This window comes from Thermobia domestica, chromosome 16 (assembly GCF_964235325.1).
Source record: "Thermobia domestica chromosome 16, izTheDome1.hap1.1, whole genome shotgun sequence".
NCBI classification, from domain to species: domain Eukaryota; kingdom Metazoa; phylum Arthropoda; class Insecta; order Zygentoma; family Lepismatidae; genus Thermobia; species Thermobia domestica.
In genome coordinates this window covers 179,346,518-179,364,835 of record NC_137469.1, presented here as the reverse complement: position 1 = coordinate 179,364,835, position 18,318 = coordinate 179,346,518, and the positions used below count along the sequence as shown (strand labels likewise).

Here is an 18,318-nt window from a genome sequence, read left to right as displayed (position 1 = left end):
ACGGAACCCACTAGGTAACTACGTCTTAGGAAAGAATAGAAAAGAATGAACAACTAGGACAAGGTTTCTTCATTTTTTCACTTAAAAAACAAACATATATACATTCACGAAATACTTTTTTTATGCAGTTTAGTAGTATTTAAAGTTAAGGTGTTATTTGGAAAATATTCCATGAAACTGTTGCTTGGAAGACTATCATAAAAATCTTTATTAATCTCCATTGGTTTTCTTGATCTTCTTTATAAAAGATGTAAGTTTCCAGGAAACAAAAGAAAGCGGATATTTTTTCCAGTAAACAAGGTATAATTTCAGCGTCCTTTTCTTGTTATGTGTATGATTTTGTCTGTGTAAAAAATTTTGGTAACGACACAGCTTATAATTTTTCTCTATAGCACAATTCATCTCGTGGTTCCTTATATGAATCTTCTATTTCATAAACAGGTTTGTCTTTGTACATTATCTTTCTCATTTTACAAATTACCTAAATGTAATTTTGAATATATCCTTTATCAAATTTACGATTTGTTTAACCAATGTGCACTGTATCACTAATCTCCAGATTTTTCACAAACTTCATTTTCTTGGTCTTTACTTGACTACCATATTGATTACTCCACACTTTCAGTAGAATCTTTTGAAAACTTTCGCTGGTGTCAGCCTATTGCTTGAAGGTTAACATTCGTTGTTCACCTTCACAACAAGTGGTAACATAGTCACATAATGATGTGTTTGATATGTCATAAAGTACTTTCACATTTTTTTTTTTTTTTTTTTTGTTTCAAAGCTCTATTAGAATCTTCCACAATCTTTAGATCTGGACGTTTCGTTGTAACATGTTTTATATCTTTGAAATGCCTTTGTATTTTTGGTTAGTGAATTCACTTCCCCTATCTGTTCGCAGTGTGACTTATTATTTATCTTTGGAAATAATTTTAAGTGCTCTCATCACATCATTTATTCTTTCAGATTTTAGCAGAAGAGGTGAAACGAAGGGCTAAATATATCTATCACTGTAGAGATGTAACTGTAACTATCACTAAACTTATGACAGGGTAAAAGATCATTAATATCTCTTTCTCGTTGGTCGTTAGTATTGATCATTAATTAAAAATCTTTTAAAATGTCGACAAACTTGTTTCTGTAACATATACGTAGATTATTTTAAAGTAGAACTTCTTTTTTTATAGATATTTTTCTTTGCACGTTTTCATAATTTTTCAACTGTAGAAAATAAAGTAGGACGTGAAGGATTATAATAAAATTTCTTTATATGTTTATTCATACATTTTGTGTAATAAATATTGTATTAAGATGTTTATTATGAGAACTTATTGTAAAGAAGTCCACAATATCACTATTCACTTCACGCATGTGATTTTCAATGCTAATAAGATGACATCTATTTTCAGGTAGAAAGTATTTTCTTCGAGGTAATCCTTCATAAAGTGAATTTAAACTGTGATATCTGTAGAGCTGGATTAAGGGGCTCTATAGACTCAGGCCTTCTGGTGAACGGGGTCTTCACTCTGAACAAAATTTCAACTGGCTGTTAAAAAGAATCATAAAAGATACGATCATCATCATAAGATAACTTGACCAAATATATGAAAGAAATTTCTTTGTTTCTTACATCCATCCTCTAAATAAATCAGCATAAATCAGTTTTAAGGAAAGAAGATGGAATATAGTGCACGAGAATCGAGATGATTATTTTTTCGTTGAATAGAAGTGTTCTGCAATCTCATGTAATTATAGAATATCCAGTTCTAATCCGGCAGAAGATTTAAGTCAGCGTTAGATGTACAATAGGTTATGTTCCTTACTATGTATGCGTGGAGTCAGGTAGAATTTTTGACCACAATAATTGGCGTTTTATTTCAAACACATTTGTGCGCAGAAAGATACATTCACACCTTCCTTTTTCTTTTGTTCGTTACTTTTATCGCATGGCATGATTCATGTACCTTAGAATTACGGGTATTCCCTTAACTTTCCTACTGTACTTTCACATATATCTTCTAGCTCCCGGCTTCTGAATGGGTTAATCTTGTCCTGGATGTCTGTAGATGCATTTTGACATTCTCCGTATATCAATATACTTTTCGAAACGTCGTTTCAACAATGGTTGATAAATCACAATGTAATAGTATTAGAAAATATGCTTTTTTTTACACGTAACTATTTCTGTGAGAACATGTAAAGGGATGTTTCCATATGGTGTTCGTGTTTACGACTACGATGATTGTCTTTTAGAAGATGATACCTGTCAAAACTATTACATTTCGCTTTTTTTTTTTTTTTTGTCTCAGGATAGTATGCATACGGCTCAATGTCACATTAGTTTGGAAGCCTACGTCGCCTTAATTCATTCATTATACAAGGTGTTTCAAAACAACACCGACAACGTTTGGGAGCTGATTCCTGACACCACGATAAGACAAAAAGTATAGACCACCCTGGGTGCGCATGTGCTTCTATTCGGAATTATAGGCTGCCGAAAACATCAAAAAATGAACTTTAAAGATACATAGCTCCAAAACTATGGGACCTACCATAGTTGGGTCAAGACTTTGCTTAGGAATTTATACGTGTCCTATTCAAAAATCCATGTTTCAGAATCCTGCGGTACTCACGCAACCATTTTTATTGAGGGAATTTGGCTACGGGTATATAATTTAAAGTACCCACCAACTATCTCTACCAAAATATTTGAGGAAGTACCGCAGCATTCTGAAACATAAATATTTGAATAGGACATATACTTTATTTATGTTAAGAAGTTTATGTTAATTTTTTATGTTAAGAAGTTTATGTTAATTTTTTATGTTAAGAAGTTTCAAAGATATACACTAAAAGAAATTGTAGTACTGTACGTAACCATTCACAACAATTTAATATGTGTATAATGACATATCATATATTATTAAAAGATTAATAAACAAAATTTTTAAACGAAATTAGAAGTTATAACAAAATTAAAGAAACTACTGATAGTAGGAATCAATTTTCGACTGAAGATAGGTGTTCTGTGACCTCATTGCTATGGTAGGGATTAAACTGGTTCTTGTAGAAGAAGTACTAACTGCATGGTTTTAAGAATTTTCTGGTAATTTGTACCTTTCCTCTCCATCATGATTTTTAGAACATGAAAGTAGCAAGTTTTGTTAAGGCTTGGATAAATATATATACAGGGTGCAAGAAAATTCACATTTGTAGAAGACAAAATATCATTTAGATTTCAGAAAAAACGAAAAATTGCAACAATTAACGTAAGTTCTGTCTGTATTTGTGAAAACTACACATATTTCTTCCTAGGGTGTCATTTTCAAGCCACAAAGTGGTATGTCAATGCCAGGGATGATGAAATCGAATATGTTATTAAAAAAAAAAAAAAAAAAAAAAAAACAATGAACTAGTACTTAATATGATAGATAGAAACTCACTTTCCAACAAGGATAGGGGACGGTTTTGCGACTGGAAGACAGAGAAGTCGCTCCTTTCCAATTTGAACCTTATTTCTTTAAAATATGTTAATAAGTTTCGAAGGTATAGAATATAACACATTCTAGTACCTATCAATGCCTAACAATTTAATATGTGTGTAATAACATATGATATACTGTTGGAATGTTGTCAAACAATATTTTTACATGAAATAAGAAAGTTATAACAAAATTAAAGAAATTAGTGCTAGACTGAATCAATTCTCGCCCAAAGAAGAGTGTCATGTGATCTGCTTGGTACGACAAGGGATTCTTGCAGAACAAATGGTACTAACTTCATTATTTTAAATATTTTCTGGTAATTTGTGTCTTTCTTATCCATCATGATGGTGTAGAACATGAAAGTGGCATGTTTTGTCTTGACAAGAAATATATATATATATACAGTATATATATATATATATATATATATATATATACAGGGTGAGGGAAAATTTACATTTGTAGAAGACATAATATCATTTAGATTTCAGAGAAATAAAAAAAATGCGAGAATTGACGTGAGTTCTGTTTGTATTTCAGGAAACTACACATATTTCTTTCCCGGGTGTCATTTGGAAGCCACATAGTGGTGTGTCAATGTTGGGGATGATAAAATCGAATATGTTATATTTTGTAAAAACAATGAACAAGTACTAAATTTGATAGATAGAAACTCATTTTCCATCAAGGATAAGGACAATATTTTCGTCCGGAACACAGATAGATTTCTGCTCTCAAATTTGCGCCTTATTTCTTTTAAATATGTTAAGAAATCTCGAAGATATAGACTAAAACAAATTCTAGTACGTAACAGTTCATAACAATTTAATATATGTATAATGACATATGATATATTGTTGAAAGTTTGCCAAACAACATTTTTACATGAAATAAGAAAATTATAACAAAATTAAAGAAATTAGTGGTAGAAGAGATCAATTTTCGACTGAAGATAAATGTCCTGTGACCTCATTGCTACGTTAAGGGTTAAAGTGTTTCTTGTAGAACAAATCGTACTAACTTCATTATTTTAAATGTTTTCTGATAATTTGTATCTTTTTTAATCCATTATTATTTTTAGAACATGAAAGTAGCATGTTTTGTTAAGGCTTGGAAAAATATATATACAGGGTGAGGGAAAAATCACCTTTGTAGTAAACAAAATATCATTTAGATTTCAGAAAAATGAAAAAATTGCAACAATTAACGTAAGTTCTGTCTGTATTTGTGAAAACTACACATATTTCGTCTTCGGGTGTCATTTCCAAGCCACAAAGTAGTGTGTCAATGTTGGGGATGATGAAATCAAATATGTTGTGTTTTGTAAATACAATGAACAAGTACTAAATATGATAGATAGAAACTCACTTTCCCGCAAGGATACTGGTGGTTTTATTGCGACGGGAAGACAGCGAGCGCTCCTTTCCAATTTGAAACTTATTTCGTTAAAACATGTTTGTAAATTTAGAAGGTATAGACTAAAACAAATTCTAGTTCCTAACAATGCATAAGAATTTAATATGTGTATAATGACATATGATATATTGTTGGTATGTTGCCAAACAACATTCTTACACGAAATAAGAAAATTATAACAAAATTAAAGAAATTAATGGTAGAAGAAATGAATTTTAGACTGAAGATGAGTCTCAGGTGATCTCTCTGGTACCATAAGGGTTAAAGTCGTTCTAGTAGAACAAATGGTACTAACTTAATTATTTTAAATTTTTCTTCGCTAATTTGTACCCTTCCTATGCATCCTGATGTGTAGAATATGGAATTAGCATATTTTGTTCTGGCTTGGAAAAATTATGTACAGGGTGCGAAAAAATTGTCTTTTTTAGAAGTCAAAATATCATTTACAATTCAGAAAAAATGAAAAATCGCAACAATTATTTCTGAAAACTACACACATTTATTCCTCGGCTGTCATATGGAATTCACATAGTGGTGTATCAATGTTAGGTACGATGCAAACGAATATGTTATATTTTGTAAAAATAATGATTTAGTACTAAATATGATAGATAAAAACTCACTTTCCGTTAAGTATAGGAGACGGTTTCGGCGACTGAAACACAGAGAGGGCGTTGCTCTGCAATTTGAACCTTACTTCGTTTAAAACATGGGGGAGAAGTGTGGATAGGTAAAAGATGGTTCAAAGAATTTGAAATATGTGAAGCATAATTCTTCTGTCAAAAATAAACACATGCAATATTAGTCACAGTTCACTGTTGTTCACTACTTTTCCCTACCGTCCAGACAGCAGAAATATGTAGTAAAAAGACTGCTCCAATTCACATTTATTTCTCCTTTGTCCAAATTGAGTGTAGGTTTCTCTTTATGAATGTAATATGCTTCTTTAATTTTTCGTTCAGTTGTTGTTTTTGTTTTCTCTATAAACGTGAATTAGCAATGTTACACTATCCATGACGACTCTGGAATTCACTAAAGAAATAATTAACACTTCTGACCAGACTATATACACTTATTTATTAGAACTAAAATACAGCGTAACGGTTTCGACAACTTAAGGTTATCTTCATCAGGCACTAACTGAAAGAGATATCTACAGAGAATAGAAATATATACTAAAAATGAAAATACTAAGATTCGTTGTTTCTATGAGAAGCCACTTGAGTCTTACGTTCTCGGGCGTCATCTGTCGGCCACCTGCCCTACCTTAATTACCCTTCCACCTGTGTTTATCTTTTCCAAACATCTGTAATCTACATGTTTTTATTTTAGCAACTGCCTTAAAAACTTCCTCTTTGCCTTCTCTTGATGTCCATTGGATATAATTTATAAGTAACAAAATTATACTAAACAACTGATTATAAATATAATAATATAAAAATAATATAGAAATTAAAATAAAATAAAAAAATATATATAACAATATATAAAACTATAGGCTATATATATAACAATATTAAATATTTCGTTATATAAATTACATGTAAATCAATCTAGTTTTGCTTTTTTTCTTCAATTTGTGCTAATAATTTATCCCATAGATCATGTATTAACAGTCCACTTGTCCAGTTCATTAGTTTGCCACTTTTTCTTTCGTTATCCTTTTTGTTTGTTTCTATTTGCTTATTACTGGTCTATTCACCCTTTCTAGCTCCTGTACACCTTTCCAATCTATATCAAGCCCCGTTTCTTTAATATGTCTATATATGGCATTATTTTCTCTCTTAAGTCTCACATCATCCTCATGTTTTTTATTTTCTCCTTAAGTTTTCTTCCCTGTTTCCCCAATATATATCATCTCACAATCGTTACACTTCATTTTATACACTACATCTCCATCTTCCTCATATATTTCCTTCGCTCTACTTTCCACTTTCTTCCAGAATTTTTCGACTTTCTTTCTTGTACGTCTTTACACCACCTCTTCTTAGTAAGCTCTTTAGTACTTCTGTCTTATCCCCGATACTATCTATCCCATGCCATTTCTTCTCCTCCTCTTCCTTTCTCTCCTTTTTCCTTGCTTTCCTTCTCTCTTCTCCTATTCTGTTCTTCTTTAACTTCTCTTTGTTGTAAACGTTCTGCGCTACTAGCCTGTGAAACTTCTCTATGTCCTTCTCCTTTTTCTCTTCTTCACTATCAATTTCTTATATACTCTTCTCCATATTCCTTATGAAGTTTCTCTTGGTGCTGTAATTCACATCACTTTTTTTCTGACAGTAAACCCCTGCCACACATTCTTTCCTATACCATCGTGTAGTCAATCGTCCATCTTTTCTCTCTATAGTCATGTCCAGGAAGTTTATAATATTGTTCTTCTCCAGTTCGATTTCCAATCTTATTTCTTTCTCTTCTTCTTCAATCTTCTTTATGAAATTTTCTAGTTTTCTCCTTGTTTCTCTCCACACCCCAAACAGTCATCCACGTATCTGCAAAACAATATTAGATTGTTTCCACCTTCTTCTCACTTCTCCAACTCTTTCTGCTTTCATCTGTTCATCACTATTTCTGATAGCACTGAACTTAGATAGCACCAAAAAGGTCAACTAAGGTAGAAGGGTAATTGGCCGATAGATGACGACCGAGAAAATAAGACTCAGGTGGCTTTCCATATAAACAATGAATCTTAGTACTTTCACTTTTAGTATATATTTCTATTCTCTGTAGATATCTCTTTCAGTTAGTGTCTATGAAGATAACGTTATGTTATCAAAACCGTTACACTGTATTTTAGTTTTAATAAATAAGTGTATGTACTCTGGTTCGAAGATGAATTAGGAATGCAATGGTATTTGTCTTTCAGATAAGCTGGCAATACGGATAACTGTTGTAAACTACGCGATTTCGATATGCGAATGTGCTCAGCTATTCTGGTACAAATGTTCCTTTTTACACACCTGTATACAATCTTGCATTGATCAAGTATAACGTTCTAGTTTATGGGTTTATTTACTTCTGCTGTTCGAAGCTTAAGGTATAAATAAAAAGACATTAAGAACAAAGAATGAAGAAACTAGGTCTAACAATAAGAAATGATATGAAATAGAGTGAGCTAATCAGTACGAGACTGTATAACTACTTTTGGGCCACTCTGTATATTTTGTCACATTGACATTTAAACCCACACCACTACATTGTTCAGGATCAGTAAAAAATGCTTTAAAATTATATATATATATATATATATATATATATATATATATATAGGAGGACCTTCTGTAACCTTGATGTTATGTTTTCGCAGTATCCTCTTAATTTTTGTCTATGTGGGACACAGGGACACTAATTCATTTGTCAGCGTCGACATCTGCTGTTGGTTGATGGTAGGTATCTACAATTTTCTGTTGTACCTACTTGTACCATTCAGTAATAAATGATCGAGAAATTAAAGACGCCTATTACATTCATAAAGGGAAATCTAAACTCAATTTAGGCAATTTGGGGCAGTCATTTTACTACAGATTTCCGCCGTCTGGAAGGTAATGAAAGAAAAAAAAGTGAACATTAATGAACAGTGACAAGTGAGTGACCATTAGCATGTGCCGTTTTTTGACAAGAAGATTTGTGCTCCACATATTTTAAATCCTTTCAACCGCTTTGCACCTAACTACATTTTTCCCGCAAGTTTTAAATTTCCTTTGAATTGTTTATAGGTTGAAGCTTGAAACAGGATTGTCCGAAATCGCTACTTAGAAAAATATTTTAGTTTTCATGGTAAGTATTTCTTCCAGATATGTTTTTGGGGGCCATTGTCCCCAGGAGGTCTGAGAGTGCCCACCAGAAGAGACCAAATTAGTACGTCTGTAATATATTAGTAAATAGAATAGTACCTGCAGTGCCCCCGGAATACTAAGTGTGCCCTCCGGAATTTTTTTTGAAAGAATGACAGGTGGTGACTGCTAGCCATTTGCTTACATTTCTTTCAACCTATATACCGTTCTGTATTCGAATCGCAACCCATTTCAGCTAGCAACGCATCGTCTTTCCTCTAGCGGCTCGAATATAGGACAGGTTTGAGTTAGTAGTTCGACATCGAAATGAAATATTGTTGATAGTTCATTAATAATAATGAAAATAATCATGTTTTAATAATAGATGTTAGTACTAAGATTCAAGCACCTTGAGAAAAGTTTATCTTGAAAAATATAATTCTAAACATTTTCAAATGCTGCAGTATTAGGCGTAGATTAGTGTAATAATCTCTAATTAGGACAATAGAATGACTAAGGTATACCAAAAAATAAAATTAGAATATATTCATTATACAATTACCGAAATTCCTTTTCCCAAGCACCTCACTGTTACCTCGATAATTCCCTGCAACATAAATACTCCACGTTAAAAATCTGTAGAATGTACACATAGAAAATTTTGTAATTTGTGTTTGTTTCATATATACAATAATATAGATAAATTGAATAATTAACTGACCTTTTCTACACAGAAAACAAAACGTATGTGGCAACGTAAAAACGTAGGTTGCATGTGTAAATCCTGTAGTTTTTGGACTTAATGTACAGTAAACGTGTAACTGAAAAAAAATATTGTATACGTATTTTCCGTATAAGTATTCCAAATAAACGTACTTTCCATACGAACGAAAGAACTCTATATAGGCAGTCAGGATCTGATATACAGATAAACGTGCTGTAAATAAACATAAAATCTCTATTTTTTATTCTTTCATTTTTACTTTCGACGGGCGACAAGAGAATGATAGTAAATGATTGTATAGTATGAGGTATAATGATAGTAAAGAAAGAAAATCAAAAAAAGATTTATGTTTCATGGGCCATACATGCCAAGAAACGAATTTTTTGAATGTCTCTTCATCTGTTCATCTGTTCGTCCCGATGTAAATACACTCTTAGAGGCTATACCATTCAAAATGTCGAGACAAAATTTAGACCTGATCTTTCTCTAATACTCTCTGGGGACCTTTTCGAATTTTTTTCCTACTCCGAGAAATAAGGGTAGTTTTTTGAAGGATGGAAATGAAAATTTACGATTTTTGTCAAAAATGTCCATAATTCACAAATCAAAGTCTCATTAGAAATCTTATAATATAAGTATTTTTAAAACAAATTTCCGGAAATGGTACTTTAGTCTTGTTGATTTGTTTTTGCTAAGTGATTTTCTCAGAAACGACTCCAACTTTTTTGTTCATATTTCATAATATATATTTTATTAATGACATTATAGTGTGGCATATGTAATTTATATTTCAAAAATCGAAAGGTGTAGTTTACTATTGGGGTCAAATTTTCTTTAAACTTGACTTCTCAAAACTAACTAAGGCAATTTTTTCTTCATATTTAGCAAATAAATGAAGGGCACAGCGGAAAATAATCACAGACATTAAAAAAAAAGTCTATGAATGTTGTTTTGTGTTAGACTTTAGATGAAGAATGTTCTGAAAGCTGCAAAGAAAAGAAAAAAGAAAGATAAAAAGTTCAGAAATGATCAAAAAACTGCATCAAAGTTTGCAGTGTTGAGCGATAGTTTTTGGATCAGGGGCAACAAAATTTTTGAACAGCCCCTAAATCAAGTTTTCGCATTTTCTACAGAACAAGCACATCATACTGAGTTAAGTGATAATTTGGGTTTGGCTACAATATATGTAGTTGAGCCCCTTCGTGGCTAAGCGGTTAGCATACGCGTCTTTGGAGTGGGAGGCCCGGGTTCGGTTCCCGGCGGGAGCTTGTTCGGATTCCACGTTAATCAGTAGGTCCACGTCTCATATAGCCTCGCTGCTGAACGGGACGTTAAACTCAAAATCAACTCAACTCAATATATGTAGTTCTCCACATATAAAGCCTACAAGAAAATTTTTGTTTGAAATATATTGAATCTTTTGATCCAAAATTGGATCAGAAGCCACAAAAGTTTTGTTTTGAACGGCCCCTAAATCGACTTTTTTTTTTTTTTTTTTTTTTTTTTTTTTTAACGAATTAAGCACATCATACTGAGTTAAGTTATAGTTTCGGTTTAGCTACACTATATGCAGTTCTTCAGATATAAGGCCTAGAAGAAAGGTTTTGGTTGAAATATATTGGATCTTTTGATCCGAAAAGAATAAATTTTGTTTGCGTAAAAATATTGTTTCGGTGAAGTTTTAAAAGTTACTATTATTGGTTAGTCAATAAACTGATTATGGGTAAAATGTTTGAAAGCTTTAATCTTAAATAAAATCTTTCGCTCTTTTCTACATTTTGCAATACCATTAGTTATCTACCTGATTGTAATTTATAACAAGGTTAAAGTAATAGGATGGATTTATTTTCGGAAAAGACTTAATGATTTGAAAATGCGAGGGTCACTTCAAAAGTTCTGCACATTGAAAGATATTATGGAAGTAAATAATTGATTGTACAAAATACCTTTACAGGTCTTCAATATAATCTCCATTGTTGAATACAATAGCTTCCCAACGTTTTGGTAAGTTCTGTAATCCGGACAATGTTGAACTATCTGATCACTCAAGTCACCTCACTGGATGCTTTCCCAATAGAATTGAAACATTTTCCACGGATTGTTCCTTGAATTTGGGAAACAAATCGATGTCTGGTGGACTCAAATTTTATATCCAGGATTCATCAATTGCAACAATTGTTCGTAGAAACTGACCTTCGTCTGTTCATGAACGTTGAAGCAATACTTCTACAATTCTTTTGCTACATGTTTTCTGCTCTTCACTCAACTCATGCGGAACCCATCTGGCAGCGATTTCTCTCATCTTTAACTTTTCAGTAATGATTCTGTAAACTGAAGGGACAAACATTCTGCCACCATATGCAATTTCCTCCCATGTTTTTCCTTGATCCTCTCTCAAAATGTCATTCACAATAATCTCAGAAGTGTAGTCTAATGCAGTTGGTGGTCTTCCATTTCTTGGATTGCCTGCAGTGCTTACACGACCTTCACGGAAACCAGCTGGCCACCGTGATACAGTGCTACGATCCACTAAATTCTAAATTTCAGTTAGATTCTTTCCACGTATAATTTCGATTTTGATACAGGAACGCTGGTCAGTATGTGTAATCCAATCTGAGTCGGGTTTCCCTTAAATTTTAACACTGAATTTCTCACAACACAGCCATGCGAACCAGCAAACACAGACACAACCGTCAAGCCGAAACTCTGACTCTCAACTGACATAGAATTGAACTTTATCACACCACTCAAACGGTCGCGCATGCATTGTGTGCAAGACTTTTGAAATAACCTTCGTAAATCGAAGAACTATGAAGACAAGTGAATGATTGGATTAAGGGCTTCGCACAAACCAACTAGAAAGTAAACAAATCATTTAAGAAATAAATATCAATAATATAAGCAAAGAAAACTACAAGGAAAGAAAACACTGAATGTACTTGGAAGTTTCGTTTCCAATTCAGGGTTTCTCCAGATGGCTGAATGAGACAAGGATCTTTAAAATAACACAGCCAGAAAACGACTATACCAAATTGTGAAACATCTAATATGGAATTGAAACATACTTAAGTAAACTGAAACGTTGCTATGCAAAATATACTTCAAAATGGAAAAGGCTTAGATAAAGAAATTTCCAAAATTTATGATGATGATTATGACGAAGATAATGTTAAACAAACACACATTGGTGTTAGGATACATTAATGACTTTTGTATTGAAACTGTGATGAAATTAGATCTACTCTCATCTGTGATAAGAGCTCAGAACAAAACATTGGCTTCGGAACATAGAGTTTCAGTCATTTTGAGTCCCCACTCTCTGGTGACTTAATGTTCTCAATGATACAAGAATTTTAGTATATTCTCTTTTATATGTCATACAAGTTGATAGAAACCCCACTAAAAAATTTATCAAGCCTTTTTAATTTATATAATTACAGTAAAGAATCCTTTTTTTGTCAAATGTTATTTCTACGGAAGAAAGATTATTCTCATTTTTACAAGAAGTAAAGTTGTATGAGAAGTCGCCAGAGACAGTAAGTTTGAATTGCCTTCAAGATATGTTGTTTTCATCATGGAGGTTATATGAATTTGGATTGTAAATCTAACGTAACATTTGTATCATATGTGTTATATTTCCGGATCGATCCTGGGTCTTTCCACACAAAGACGAGATTGTAAACCAGTTATCTGCTAGTCTCTATTTTCATCATATAGCAAAAAGAGTTATATTGCTTTCCTTTCCTTTCGCATACATATTTACGGACACGATCATTTTAAATTATTTCCTTATTAGTACTGTTTCCATATTTTAACTGGACTTTATTCTAGCGTTTCCCAGGCAGCTTCTTACTTCCTTATTTTTCATAATTTCCCCTTTACATATTATTACACTTTTTTTTATTGGATCAAAAAATCAAATATATTTCAGTTAAAATTTTTCTTGTACGCCTTACATCTAAAGATCTACATATAGTGTGCCAAGGGTAAATGTGAATCTGAGAAAGTTGGGGACGGATGACGTCACGCCACCCCCGTGCATATCTTTGCCCATTGTAATTTTTAGGAAGTGGGGGGACGCCAGAGATACTTTTTGGAAGTGATGTAAAGGTGTACTCCCGCGTTCTACCTCATTTTTGCTCCTGAGTGTACCCAAACCCAAACTATCAGTTACTCAATATCATGGTCTTTTTTCCGAAGAAAATACGAAAACTCGATTTAAGGGCCGTCCAAAAATTCTGTGGCTTCTGATCCAAAAGCTAATTACTACGCAAGATCACAATCTTTCGATGCATTTTTTGGATCATTCCTAAAATTCTTGGACAAGATTGATATATTTTGATTTAGTTTTTGATATTTACTACAATTTTTGTCATTCTTATAATTCTTATTTTCAAAGTATTCTCTGCCAAGAATTCTGTGGACAATATCTTTATTCTTCTGGTGCTTTCCATCTCTCTTTGAAACTCTTTTCCGGAATAAACTAGTCACACGTTCTTCCCATTATTATGACTTACATTGACACACAACCAGACCACGTTTCATAAAATTTGCTTTCTATTTATTGACATTAAGTTGGCGAGAACTTCGCCGCTTGGAAGCGAAGTGTGTCTGTGAGCTCTTTTGTAACGAATCACATAAATGCTATAAATTCTGATTTTAAGAGAATCACGCTGTGACTTCGCTAGAATTGTTCATTCAAATATCCTTTGCTACAACAACATTTTCTACCTTATTTGAAAATCATGCCTATCTTCTGCAAGGCTATTCTCTGAGTTCACTGTAGAAGTTTAATGAAGGTGGTAGAATTAATGTAGAGAAAAATTTAATAACCTTCTGGTACTGAAACGATTTTCAGATGATATGGCGCTTGTTGCAGAATTGAAGAGAAAATCAATAAAATGTTAGAATACTTGAAGAAGGGTTGTGAAGTATATAGAATAAAAATATTATTTCTTGGGGGAAGGGGAAGAGTTGAGAAAAAGATTCATAATATACTTGTTGTGGAGTATTGTACTGTATGGATAAGAAACATGGACATTACGCAAAAATGATAAAAAAAAAAAAAAAACGACGGAAGCTTTCGAAATGTGGGTGTGGAGAAGAATGAAGTGAATTAGTTGGGTCGAGCAGAAAATGAATGAGAGAGTGATGGAAATGGTACAGAAGAGATGAAAAATTTTGAATATTATTAAGAAAAGGAAGATAAACTGGTTGGGACATTGGATAACTGTATCATGAGGGACGTGCTAGAAGGTATGGGAGCAGGAAAGAGAGGAAGGGGACGGAGGAGACTACAATTAATGGGCGATATCAAAACAGAAAAATTGTACGTGAAGACGAAGAGGTTAGCGGAAGACCGTGGAGCATGGAAGCTTTTCAGTTGCGGCAAGTGACCTGCCAATAATGGTAGGATACCTGTGATAATGATGATGACTGTGGAAACTTGTGATTTAGGTGAAATTAAATTCAAGAAAAGATGTTTTTCTTTAAGAGAAGAGAATATACTTTTGGTAAGGAATTTCACACAAATCTTAATTTTTAACTTCTTTATCATTTTTCTTTCATTCTGATTCTGAAGTTCTGGAAATTAAGGAGATCATTCACGGAACTGGAAAAATGTCTTCTTCTTTTAACTAGATTCTCAAAAACAACAACATATAAACAGAAGGAACTAAGAAGAAAGTTAATGTAGTAGCTACCGTAGGAAATTTGTGATATTAGAAGTTATATAGCCTATTTTATAGTACGAAACTTTGGAGAGAACTTTATTCTTTCGATCTACTGTATAACTGTGGTTCGAATATAGTGTGAAAACTTTATGCAGTTTTCCTCAATTTAGGTCAAAATTTGGTATATATTGTACTTTATACATGGGAGATTCAGAAGGTAATGACTGCAAGCTCATTACTTGGTCAATAATACTGTAAGAATTCCGAACTGTTTATTATTGATGCACTGATGTTTAAGCTATAGAATATCACATGTTTTACCTTCCTATTTCTTCTCGTTCCAGAATAGTGGAGCAATCCATGGCATAAAGTGGTGAGGTTAGGTTACCTGCGGTTGAAACAGCGTGCTGTCATTGAATTTCTGACTGCGGAAGGTTGTGCACCCGGAACATTTATCGCCGGCGACGATTCGTGGATATACCGTTACGATCCAGAAACGAAGCGTTAGGCGATGCAGCACCGCTAAACGTCCTCTCCGCCGCCAAAAATTTCAAACTTGTCCCATCTGTAGGCAAATTTTTTTTGATATTCTGCCTCAACCTGCCTATAGTTCGTATCTTGCGCCGTTCCCCTAAACTTAAAGATCACCTTAAGGTAGAACGCTATAGTTGTGACGCTAGGGTAGAACCAGCTGTTCGGCAATTGTGTTACCAGCAACCACCACAATTCTTCGCCGATAACATGAAAAACCTTCTTTAGCTTTGGCGCAAGTGTGTTGCCCGTAATAGGGTCTATGTTGAAAAATGATGACCTCATTTGTAGCTGACATTGCAAGCTTTCCAACAAATTGTATTGTATTGTATTGTATTGTAAAGATATCACCTTGGAGGCACTACTTTCTGAGTCATCCTCGTATAAACAAAATGCATCAATATGAAATGAAATACATAGAAAATAAAAGTAATTTCGTATTAAAAGTTTTCTTTTCTCATATTCATTCACAGTCTGTTTCGAACCACGTGTTTGCCACTTTATATGTTACCGTTCATATGAAACACGATGGTCGCTTACTGTGAGGGAAGATCGTAGACTGAAAGTATTTGAGAACAAATCTTGACACGAATATTCGGACCCAAGATGAACGGGAATGGGAGTTGGTGGAAATTTCAGAACGAGGAACTATATAATTTATTCGGTTTACCAAACATTGTTAGGGTCATCAAATGTAGGAGGCTCCGATGGGCAGGTCACGTAGCCAGGATGGATGAAAATAAGAACGCTTTCAAAGTCTTAAATGGAACACTAATCTAAAGACGACCATTAGGAAGACCTAGGCGCAGATGGGAGGACAATGTTAAGATGGATCTCGCAGAAATAGTAATAGAAAGTAGAAACTTGATGCAATTGGCTAAGGATAGAAGTTAGTGGAGAGCTTTTGTGAACATGGCATTGAATTCACTGTTGTGTCTCATACCGTATTGGTGATGAAACTGAATATTAAACTTCAATTAATCAACCAACGTTACCCAATCAACTAAAATAATTTCTTTGACACTGTCCTCCTCAGCACTGATCAGCGACTTTCTCTATTGGAATCATATTTTCTTGCATGTAGGTTATATTGAAATTAGTATTCCAGTATCCTTCCACTTACATATAAATTCGGAGCCGTGGTGGCTCAGTGGTAGGGTGTTCATTTCTGGTGCATAGTATCCTTGGTTCGATCCCAGCTCGGGCGAAGGGAACTTTGTGGTGGACAAATACAGATGGTGATCAGAAAAATGGAAACACCTGTAGCTGGCAACACGTCAGATGTATGGGTTGGCAGTGGTGTCGTGGCGCCCGCAGCGCCGGACCGCTGGGGGTGGTGTGTTAGGTCGGTCTCCATACTACGTCAGGCGCAGTGGAACAGCAGTGTACAGTGGCTGCAGCAGACGGAGGTAGTGTAAAATGTGAGACCTCTCAGAGTTTCAAAGAGGGCAAATTGTTGGTGCGCGGCTATCTGGAGTCAGTGTGACGGCAGTGGCTACTGTGTTAGGTGTGTCGCGTGGGACAGTGTTGAAGGTGATGGCGGCCGACACAACACAAGGGAAAACCACATCGGGGAAGCGGAACAGTGGGCGGAAGAAAATTATGAGTGACAGGTCACGCCGGGTATTAAAGCGCATTGTCACGCAGAACCGTCGTGCCACTGCGGAACAAGTGACGGAGGAACTCAATCAGCACCTCCCCCACCCTGTTTCGACAATCACAGTCCGCCACGAATTACATGACATTAACTTACGGGGTCGTGTTGCACGGGCCAAACCGCTCATCAGGGACCATAACGTTTTCGCACGCCGCAAATGGTGCCGCGACCATGCAACTTGGACCGTTGAGGACTGGAAACGTGTGATATGGTCGGATGAGTCATCCTTCACCCTATTCCCAACCACGGGCCGTATTTATGTGTGGAGAACGCCCAAAGAAGCTTATGATCTGCAGTGTCTCCGCCCAACTGTGAAACACGGCGGCGGCTCGGTGATGCTGTGGGCAGCCATATCATGGTTTTCGTTGGGTCCTGTGGTCACACTTAGCGGACGAATCACTGCCAACGATTATGTCGCAATTTTAGGAGACCACTTGTATTCTATGGGACGGATGTTGTTCCCGGACAATGACGCCATCTTCCAGGATGATAATGCACCCATTCACACAGCTGGCGTTGTTGCAGCGTGGTTTGAAGAACATCGGGATGAAGTTCAACACCTCCCCTGGCCCGCCCAATCCCCAGATCTCAATATAATTGAACATCTGTGGTCCGTCTTGGAAACACGACTCCGGCGACGATTTCCACCTCCATCCTCTCTCAGAGAACTGGCCGATGCCCTGCACGAGGAATGGTGTAAAATTCCACTTGCTATCATTCACGACCTCTATGCCTCCATCCCACGTCGCATCAAGACTGTTTTGAAGGGGAAAGGTAACCAGACACCATATTAATCTGGTAAGTTGCAATTTCGTTCAGGTGTTTCCATTTTTTTGATCACCATCTGTATAGTTAGAGTGGGTTTTCTCGAGGTTCTGCCGTTTCCTTCCACTTCCTTCATTCCCCAAACTTAATTCATTTCTCATCATCACCGTTTCCATTATCCTAGCAAGCATAACCGCAGGACGTAAAATTTCATTTTCTTTTTACATATAAATTTCAGCTACAGTATAAAAAGCTCTGTTGTTTGGAACTGTAAGATGTTCGGTTCCTAAAATAATATTAA

General features: G+C 34.7%; 1 protein-coding gene across 1 annotated transcript in view; it reads right to left on the bottom strand.

Annotated features, from left to right (window-relative positions):
• LOC145672699 (uncharacterized) overlaps positions 1–18,318 on the bottom strand; it is a 104,032-nt gene that overhangs the window by 55,555 nt on the left and 30,159 nt on the right. Inside the window, exon 4 of the mRNA XM_081741868.1 lies at positions 9,231–9,275. Coding sequence (XP_081597994.1) covers positions 9,231–9,275 — 45 coding nt within the window. The remainder of the gene's footprint in view (positions 1–9,230; positions 9,276–18,318) is intronic.